The following is a 10,000-nucleotide window of genomic DNA, read 5'->3' as shown; positions in this document are numbered from 1 at the left end:
TCGTCACGTTGTCGTCGTGTTGTCGTCGTGTTGTCGTCACGTTGTCGTCACGTTGTCGTCGTGTTGTCGTCGTGTTGTCGTCGTGTTGTCGTCGTGTTGTCGTCGTGTTGTCGTCGTGTTGTCGTCGTGTTGTCGTCGTGTTGTCGTCGTTGCTGAAGTTCTTCAAGTCAAAATCCGGGATAGCTTTTAAGAGTTACTTTATTTGGTAAAGTATTTCGGTATGGTAAACTAATGCTATGGAGCAAAAGGAGGTGGAAGTTATCGTGTCTTTGCACGTGCTGAGCGTCTCCTAGCTGATCATAAACATTAACCCTTGTCTAATCGCTGCCGAGAGATTCTGACGAGCCCTGGCTGGCTCCGACTGTTATGGTAGATCCGCATGGCCCGGAAGGAGTGGGCGGAGCCGGGGTGACGTATTACCCTCGGCTTCCTCACCTGTCTGTGGTGCTGCCCCCTGTGGATGGAGCAGCTATTGCAGCCTTCAGTAAGGTCATGCTCCCCTTGTGGCTATGTATAGTATTTACAGCTTCTATGTTTGGTCCCGCTTCCTAGGGTCTATGTGTGGGTAGCTCAGGTTCTTAAAATACGTAACATCGTGTTGTCGTCATCCTGCGTCATGTTATCAACACGCCCCCATCCCTCGGTGCCGGGGGTACTCACGGTGACCAGGACGCAGTGCAGGTCTCGGGGGGGGTCCCTGGCGGGGGCGGCGGGGGGGGGCGGGGGGCTGGCCCAGCAGCTGGCCCAGCCGGCCCAGCCCGGCCACGCGGACCACGTCGACGCCCTGGTCGCAGCAGAAGGCGCGCAGCAGCGTGAAGTGGATCTGCAGCGCCACGTCGCCCTCGTCCTCCGCGTCCGCCGCCAGCACGCACAGCAGCACGCTGTCAGGGGCACTGGGGGGGTTAACATGATGTTAACATGATGTTAACATGACGTTAACATGACGTTAACATGACAGCACGCACAGCAGCACGCTGTCAGGGGCGCTGGGGGCGGGACGTTAACATGACGTTAACATGACGTTAACATGACGTTAACATGGTGTTAACATGACAGCACACTGTCAGGGGCGCTGGGGGGCAGGAGGTTAACATGACGTTAACATGACAGCACGCTGTCAGGGGCATGGGGGGGGTTAACATGATGTTAACATGATGTTAACATGACGTTAACATGACAGCACGCACAGCAGCACGCTGTCAGGGGCGCTGGGGGCGGGACGTTAACATGACGTTAACATGACGTTAACATGACGTTAACATGGTGTTAACATGACAGCACACTGTCAGGGGCGCTGGGGGGCAGGAGGTTAACATGACGTTAACATGACAGCACGCTGTCAGGGGCATGGGGGGGGTTAACATGACGTTAACATGACGTTAACATGACGTTAACCTGACCTTAACCTGACAGCACGCACAGCAGCACTCTGTCAGGGGCGCTGGGGGACGGGAAGTTAACAGGACGTTAACATGACGTTAACATGACGTTAACATGACGTTAACCTGACAGCACGCACAGCAGCACTCTGTCAGGGGCGCTGGGGGGGGGTAACATGACGTTAACATGTGTTAACATGACAACATGACTTAACATGATGACATGACACGACCCTAGGAGAACAACGTGAATCACGAGATGACAACATGAAGCTATAGCGCGGGAGAAGTGGGGGGTACTCACACATTCATGAGTTGAGCGGACTCTAGGACCCCCACGGTGAGGCAGTCCTGCCGCTGCGCCGCGACCACCAGCGCCTCGAGCGCGTCGCTCGCGCTGTCCATCCTGCAACACGAGACGCAGGTTAGTCTCGTGAGGTTGAGAGAACGAGAGCGAGAGAGAGAGAGAGAGAGACACACACTTACTTATTATGACTCATGTCGGATCCGACCAGCTCTTCCAGCGTCATGTTGGGATGGGATGTAATACCGTATTACACGGTGTAGAGCCTCCAGGAGTAATACCGTATTACACGGTGTAGAGCCTCCAGGAGTAATACCGTATTACACGGTGTAGAGCCTCCAGGAGTAATACCGTATTACACGGTGTAGAGCCTCCAGGAGTAATAACGTATTACACGGTGTAGAGCCTCCAGGAGTAATACCGTATTACACAGTGTAGAGTCTCCAGGAGTAATACCGTATTACACAGTGTAGAGTCTCCAGAGAATGCTCTGCTGTGGTCCTGTAATCTTCCTTGGGTAGAACCAGAAGAAGTTAGTATGCCCAGAGACGAGGAGAGGGTCTGACGGCTGCTGCTGAAACCCGTCTTTATGTCCTCCCTCGGTGGGGGGCGGGGCCTTTAACAGAACTCATTGGCGCAACGCGGTCGATAGAGTCCCTCTCTGCGCCCTCATTGGTTCCCGGACCAGACGTGTTCTAGGTCACCCACGTGCGCCTGTTTTGGAGAATCCCCTCGCGATCCGTTGTTGACGAGACGAGACTAGTTGTGTGCGTGTGCGTGCATGCGTGCGTGCGTGTGTGTCTTATATTAATGTGTGATGACTGCATCTTAGCCCATTAAAAAAAAGTCCTGTATACACATGCTAGTGTGTTTTAAGTTCTAGTTCTGTAGTATAATGCTAGTATATACACATTACACTGTGTTTTAAGTACTAGTTTTGTAGTATAATGCTGTCTACACATGCTAGTGTGTTTTAAATGCTAGTTCTGTAGTATAATGCTGTATACACATTCTACTGTGTTTTAAGTGCTAGTTCTGCTGCAATAATGCTGTAGTAATGCTGTAGTATAATTTACAGCATTATACTACAGCATTATTTTGTAGTATAATGCTGTAAACACATGCAAGTGTGTTTTAAGTACTAGTTCTGCTGTAGGATACACTTTCTACTGTGTTTTGAGTGCTAGCTCTGTAGTATAATGCTGTATACACTTTCTACTGTGTTTTGAGTACTAGTTCTGTAGTATAATGCTGCATACACTTTCTACTGTGTTTTGAGTACTAGTTCTGTAGTATAATGCTGTATACATTTTCTACTGTGTTTTGAGTACTAGTTCTGTAGTATAATGCTGTATACACTTTCTACTGTGTTTTGAGTACTAGTTCTGTAGTATAATGCTGTATACACTTTCTACTGTGTTTTGAGTACTAGTTCTGTAATATAATGCTGTATACACATGGTGGTAACCTGGCGCCCCCTGCTGGTTTCGGATCTCTTTGCATCCTTCCCCGACCCGGACCCTGGTGGGCGCTGCTAGACCCCCTCCTCTCATCACGTTGTCTCTGTGTTGGTTTCAACCGAGAACAATCAATAGCTCCAATGGACGGTTTATTAGCATATCCAGAGGCTAATCGCGTAGTGATCTCTTTGTCAATGGTATCTCCACTGTCATAGCTATGATGACGTCACTTGCGCATCCTTAACGTGCTCGAAGCTCTTGTTTGAGCTGTGATGACGTCAGTTCGAGTCTGATGTGTTTGGTGGAGGAAGCGGTCAACGGAATCACATTATTATCCTCATTAATAACCTGATCACACTACCATCCACGTCAATAACCTGATCACATTACCATCCTCATCAATAACCTGATCACACTACCATCCTCATCAATAACCTGACCGCACTACCATGCTCCTCAGAGAAGGCTCTCCTGCAGTATCGCTCTGCAGCAGCGGCGGGTGGATGAGTAGATCGCCTCTTCGGAGTCTGGCTCAATACAAACCGCAGCGCGCGATAACTCACTGACAGAATCAGCTGATAATATCAGCTGGGAGGCGCCGCGCTCTAGTGGTGACTGAGAGTGGTGCAGGAATATCTTTATAACGATGATATAATATAATAATATCTATTATTAAAATAAGGTAAATAAAGGTCGAGATACAAACTACATAACGCACAAAGGATGAACAACAAGGCAGAATATAAAAAATGTCGTAAAGTATTGCTCTCCAGTAGTGAGTATGTTTTCTCTTCGGCAAGGCGCTTGTAAAATACCTTAACCTTAACGTTAACTTTAACGTAACTACCTTAACTACCCAGGCTAGTATTGACTGTCACACGAATTCATGAGCGCAGCTTTATTTAAACATGTGTAGCGTACAGGAGCCTCGATGTAAGACAACGAAAATTAAACATAGAAGAAGTAGCATTGTTTATAATGAGGATACGTAACCAAGGTGTCCGTCGCTATGGTAACAGAACATGTTCCTGGACTCATCTTGAGAATCTCCTACAGTAGGATTTATGTAAGTATGGCAACAATGATCACATGGATGAATGTGGTTCTAGGCACAGAGGCAGGATGGAAACAATGGAGTGTGTTCATGTGTCCATACGTGTCATAGGCTCATGTGTTCATACGTTAAGGTGGTCATGTGTTCAGGTGTTCATGGTTCATGTGTTCATGGTTCATGTGTTCATCGGTTCATGTGTCCATATGTTCAGGTGTTAAAGGCTCATGTGTTAGTAAGGCCATGTGTGCATGTGTCCATGGTTCATGTGTTCATGGTTCATGTGTTCATGGTTCACATGTTCATGTGTCCATGGTTCATGTGTCCATGGTTCATGTGTTCATGGTTCATGTGTTCATGTGTACATGGTTCATGGTTCATGTGTTCATGTGTCCATGGTTCATGTGTTCATGTGTCTATGGTTCATGTGTTCATGTGCCATGGTTCATGTTTTCATGTGTCCATGGTTCATGTTTTCATGTGTCTATGGTTCACGTGTTCATGGGTCCATGGTCCATGGTTCATGTGTCCATGGTTCATGTGTAAATGGTTCATGTGTTCATGTGTCCATGGTTCATAGTTCATGTGTCCATGGTTCATGGTTCATGTGTTCATGAGGATGGCTCAGGGCGGGGTGCAGAGGCTGAGCAGATGAATGCGTGTTGTGGTTCCTCGGTGCAGCTGGCGGGGGTCCAGGTCCACACGTTCTGGACCAGAACACAACGGGACCCCCCCTGGCCCCCCCCCCGGGACCCCCCCCGAGACCCCCCCCGGGCCTGCCGCCCCCCGCTGGGGCCGCAACCTGGAGAACTGCAGGCTCCGCCCATCCTGCCACGCCCACTTCCCTGGCCCCCCAGTCAGACCTGAGGCGGGGAGAGGAGGCGGTCAACACCTTAAGGTAAGGAGGCGGTCAACACCTTAAGGTAAGGAGGCGGTCAACACCTTAAGGTAAGGAGGCGGTCGGTGAGGAGGCGGTCAACACCTTAAGGTAAGGAGGCGGTCAACACCTTAAGGTAAGGAGGCGGTCAACACCTTAAGGTGAGGAGGCGGTCAACACCTCAAGGTAAGGAGGTGGTCAACAAGGTTAAGGTGAGGAGGCGGTCAACACCTTAAGGTAAGGAGGCGGTCAACACCTTAAGGTAAGGAGGCGGTCAACAAGGTTAAGGTGAGGAGGCGGTTAACAAGGTTAAGGTGAGGAGGCGGTCAACACCTTAAGGTAAGGAGGCGGTCAACACCTTAAGCGGTAAGGAGGCGGTCAACAAGGTTAAGGTGAGGAGGCGGTCAACACCTTAAGGTAAGGAGGCGGTCAACAAGGTTAAGGTGAGGAGAGGGTCAACACCTTAAGGTAAGGAGGCGGTCAACAATGTTAAGGTGAGGAGGCGGTCAACACCTTAAGGTAAGGAGGCGGTCAACAAGGTAAAGGTGAGGAGGCGGTCAACAAGGTTAAGGTGAGGAGGCGGTCAACACCTTAAGGTAAGGAGGCGGTCAACAAGGTTAAGGTGAGGAGGCGGTCAACAAGGTTAAGATAAGGAGGCGGTCAACACCTTAAGGTAAGGAGGCGGTCAACAAGGTTAAGGTGAGGAGGCGGTCAACACCTTAAGCTAAGGAGGCGGTCAACAATGTTAAGGTGAGGACTTGAATGGGTTAAGGTAAGGTTAATGTAAGGAGGTGTGCATTGGTAACATTAAGGTAAGTTAAGGTAAGGCAAGGCAGTCACCGATCCAGAAGGGCTTGCGTCCAGCGAACCTCCAGAGCCAGGCCAGCTCCTTCCCCGAGTGGACGGCCGTCAGACCGCCCTGGAACCTGCACCGCAAGCACTGCTTACTACAGTACTGCACTGTAATACTACAGTACTACACTGTAATACTACAGTACCACACTGTATTACTACAGTACTACACTGTAATACTACAGTACCGCACTGTAATACTACAGTACCACACTGTAATACTACAGTACCGCACTGTAATACTACAGTACCACACTGTAATACTACAGTACTACACTGTATTACTACAGTACTGCACTGTAATACTACAGTACTACACTGTATTACTACAGTACTACACTGTATTACTACAGTACCACACTGTAATACTACAGTACTACACTGTATTACTACAGTACTACACTGTATTACTAAAGTACCGCAGTGTAATACTACAGTACTACACTGTATTACTACAGTACTGCACTGTAATACTACAGTACCGCACTGTAATACTACAGTACTACACTGTATTACTAAAGTACTGCACTGTAATACTACAGTACCGCACTGTAATACTACAGTACTACACTGTATTACTAAAGTACTGCACTGTATTACTACAGTACTACACTGTAATACTACAGTACTGCACTGTATTACTACAGTACTACACTGTATTACTACAGTACTGCACTGTATTACTACAGTACTGCACTGTATTACTACAGTACTACACTGTAATACTACAGTACTGCACTGTAATACTACAGTACTACACTGTAATACTACAATACTACACTGTATTACTACAGTACCACACTGTAATACTACAGTACTACACTGTATTACTACAGTACTGTACTGTATTACTACAGTACCACACTGTAATACTACAGTACTGTAATGTATTACTACACTACGGTACTGTATTACTACAGTACTACACTGTAATACTACAGTAATTCGCTGTATTACTACAGTACTACACTGTAATACTACAGTACAGTACTGGATTAATACAGTACTGTGCTGTACTATATAACTACAGTACAGCACTGTATTACTACAGTGCTGTACTGTATTCCTACAGTACTACACTGTAAGACTACAGTACTACACTGTATTAATACAGTGCAGTGCTTACTAGATGTGAGAGTTTGTGTGACTGTGTGCGTGTGTGTGTGTGTGTGTGTGTGTGGGGGGGGGGGGGGGGGGGGGGGGTTGGCTTAGCTCAGGAGGTAGAGCAGTTGTCTTGTAACCGAAAGGTTGCTAGTTCGATCCCCAGCTCCTCCTAGCTGAGTGTTGATGTGTCCCTGAGCAAGACACTTAACCCTCACAGCTCCTGAAGAGCTGGCTGTCGCCTTGCATGGTTGACTCTGCCGTCGGTGTTTCAATGTGTGTATTAACTGATATAAATTGCTTTGGATTAAAGGGTCTGCTAAATGCCTTAATTGTTATTGTGTGTGTGTGCGTGTGTGCTTGTGTGTGAGTGTGTGTGTGTATGTGTGTGCGTCCTCACAGCAGGGAGCAGGTCCTCTGGGCGCTGCTCCAGGTAGCCACGCCCCCTCCCAGCTGGTAGCACCTCCCACTGTGGAGCGTCCAGCCCGGCCCACACCTGACCTCCGACCCCCCGGGACCCTGGGGGGGCTGAGGGGACACGTCACCATGGTTACAGGGTCGCACCGGGCTGCGGCCGGACGCAGGTCCAGGGTTGTTGTCATATTATGTCACCTTTAATGTAGTCTAATTGTGTGTGTGAGCATGTGTGTGTACCTTGGTCTGGTGTGTGTGTGGGGGCTCCTGTAGGCGGTCTAGGGGGTCTGGGGGGTCTTGGGGGGTCCTGGTCTGAGCCGGACCCTCATGGACCCAGGAGGACCCCAGACTGTGGACCTGAAGGAGGACAGGGAGGAACCTCACTGGAGACAGACAGACAGACAGACAGACAGACAGACAGACAGACAGACAGACAGACAGACAGACAGACAGACAGACAGACAGACAGACAGACCAGGCTGAGGACAGACAGACAGGCTGAGGACAGACAGACGGACATACAGACAGACAGACAGCTATGGAAGGAGAAGGAGGAGGAGGAGGAGGAGGAGGAGGAGGAGGAAGAGGAGGAAGAGGAAGAGGAAGAGGAAGAGGAAGAGGAAGAGGAGGAGGAGGAGGAGGAGGAGGAGGAGGAGGTGTGTTCTTACGGTCCAGACTCGGTCCCTGGTCCCAGTGTGAGCGGCGTCCTTCTGGGGAAAAACGCTACAGTCAGCCCCCAGGTCTCACCCCCAGGCCCCCGGGTCTCACCCCCCAGACCCCCGGGTCTCACCCCCAGGCCCCCGGGTCTCACCCCCCAGACCCCCGGGTCTCACCCCCAGGCCCCCGGGTCTCACCCCCCAGGCCCCCGGGTCTCACCCCCCAGACCCCCGGGTCTCACCCCCAGGCCGCCGGGTCTCACCTGCCAGTGTGGCGCAGCTCCGGCGCCCCCCGCTGGTCTGAGGGGGTACTGCGGTGGTATGGCGCCCCCTGCTGGTCTGAGGTGGTACTGCGGTGGTATGGCACCCCCCGCTGGTCTGAGGGGGTACTGCGGCGGTATGGCGCCCCCTGCTGGTCTGAGGTGGTACTGCGGTGGTATGGCACCCCCCGCTGGTCTGAGGGGGTACTGCGGCGGTATGGCGCCCCCTGCTGGTCTGAGGTGGTACTGCGGTGGCTGGTCCTGGGGCTCCGCCTCTTCCACATAGTCGTAGTCGTGGGGGCGGGGCACATCGCCCCGGGCAGGAGGGTCGTGGCTGTCCCACAGAAGCTCCGCCTCTATGTCTGTGATAGGCTCCTCCTCCTCCTCCTCTGCAGTGGCGGGTGGAGTAGGGGTGGAGCTTTTGTCCTCCACCTTCAGATCTTCGGGGTCACATGATCCTTGGGCACAGAGGAGGTCAACTCAGATCTCTCCCACAATGCAATGCTTTAATGTGTGTGAGTTTGTGTGTATGTCTGTGTGTGTGTGTGTGTGTGTGTGTGTGTGTGTGTCTGTGTGTGTGTCTGTGTCTGTGTGTGTGTGTGTGTGTGTGTGTGTGTGTGTGTGTGTGTGTGTGTGTGTGTGTGTGTGTGTCTGTGTGTGTGTGTGTGTGTGTGTGTGTGTGTGTGTGTGTGCGTGCGTGCGTCGTGCGCGCGTGTGCGTGCCCACCTCCTCTGGGGTCGATGATCTCCACGGTGGCGGAGTGGCGGGAACCTAGAACAGCGTTGTCAGGGTTACTCAGAGTGATGCTGAAGCTCTCGTTGTTCTCCTCCAGCTGGTCGTCATGGAGATAGACGGTCCAGGTCTTCACGTTGACCCCTGAGCACCAGAAGGTCAGGAGGTCAGGAGGTCATGTGGAAACATCTCGTATCCACAGAGGTGGTAATACTATTAAGTATTAGTAGTATCTCCAGTAGTATTAAGTATTAGTAGTATCGCCAGTAGTATTAAGTATTAGTAGTATCTCCAGTAGTATTAAGTATTAGTAGTCTCTCCAGTTTTATTAAGTATTAGTATCTCTAGTAGTGTTAAGTATTAGTAGTATCTCCAGTAGTATCAAGTATTAGTAGTATCTCCAGTAGTATTTAATATTAGTAGTATCTCCAGTAGTATTAAGTGTTAGTGGTATCCCCAGTAGTAGTATTAAGTTCAAGTAGTATCTCCACTAGTAGTATTGAGTACTAGCAGTATCTCCACTAGTAGTATTGAGTATTAGTAGTATCTCCAGTAGTAGTATTGAGTACTAGTAGTATCTCCAGTAGTAGTATTGAGTACTAGTAGTATCTCCACTAGTAGTATTGAGTACTAGTAGTATCTCCAGTAGTAGTATTAAGTATTAGTAGTATCTCCAGTAGTAGTATTAAGTATTAGTAGTATCTCCAGTAGTAGTATTGAGTATTAGTAGTATCTCCAGTAGTAGTAACGAGTACTAGTAGTATCTCCAGTAGTAGTATTGAGTACTAGTAGTATCTCCAGTAGTAGTAACGAGTACTAGTAGTATCTCCAGTAGAAGTATTAAGTATTAGTAATATCTTCACTTGTAGGATTAAGTACTAGTAGAAGTATTCAGTAGTACTCAGTAGTACTCA

At 49.5% G+C, this 10,000-nt stretch overlaps 2 protein-coding genes across 2 annotated transcripts in view; both read right to left on the bottom strand.

Moving 5' to 3' along the window:
* Positions 1–2,268, bottom strand: part of LOC132469337 (growth arrest and DNA damage-inducible protein GADD45 beta-like) — a 3,510-nt gene extending 1,242 nt beyond the window's left edge. The window contains 4 exon segments of the mRNA XM_060067308.1: positions 661–717; positions 719–893; positions 1,684–1,785; positions 1,866–2,268. Coding sequence (XP_059923291.1) covers positions 661–717; positions 719–893; positions 1,684–1,785; positions 1,866–1,909 — 378 coding nt within the window. The 5' untranslated portion in view covers positions 1,910–2,268.
* A 1,758-nt stretch (positions 2,269–4,026) lies between these two features.
* Positions 4,027–10,000, bottom strand: part of frem1b (Fras1 related extracellular matrix 1b) — a 33,438-nt gene continuing 27,464 nt past the window's right edge. Inside the window, exons 29-35 of the mRNA XM_060067397.1 lie at positions 9,081–9,230; positions 8,358–8,812; positions 8,107–8,148; positions 7,679–7,795; positions 7,425–7,552; positions 5,912–5,997; positions 4,027–5,057 (exon numbers count right to left, since the gene is read on the bottom strand). Of these exons, the coding sequence (XP_059923380.1) occupies positions 4,819–5,057; positions 5,912–5,997; positions 7,425–7,552; positions 7,679–7,795; positions 8,107–8,148; positions 8,358–8,812; positions 9,081–9,230 (1,217 nt within the window). The 3' untranslated portion in view covers positions 4,027–4,818. The remainder of the gene's footprint in view (positions 5,058–5,911; positions 5,998–7,424; positions 7,553–7,678; positions 7,796–8,106; positions 8,149–8,357; positions 8,813–9,080; positions 9,231–10,000) is intronic.

This window comes from Gadus macrocephalus, chromosome 12 (genome assembly GCF_031168955.1).
Source record: "Gadus macrocephalus chromosome 12, ASM3116895v1".
NCBI lineage: Eukaryota > Metazoa > Chordata > Actinopteri > Gadiformes > Gadidae > Gadus > Gadus macrocephalus.
The sequence above is the reverse complement of the archived record's forward strand: the minus strand, read 5'-3'. Positions and strand labels throughout refer to the sequence as shown.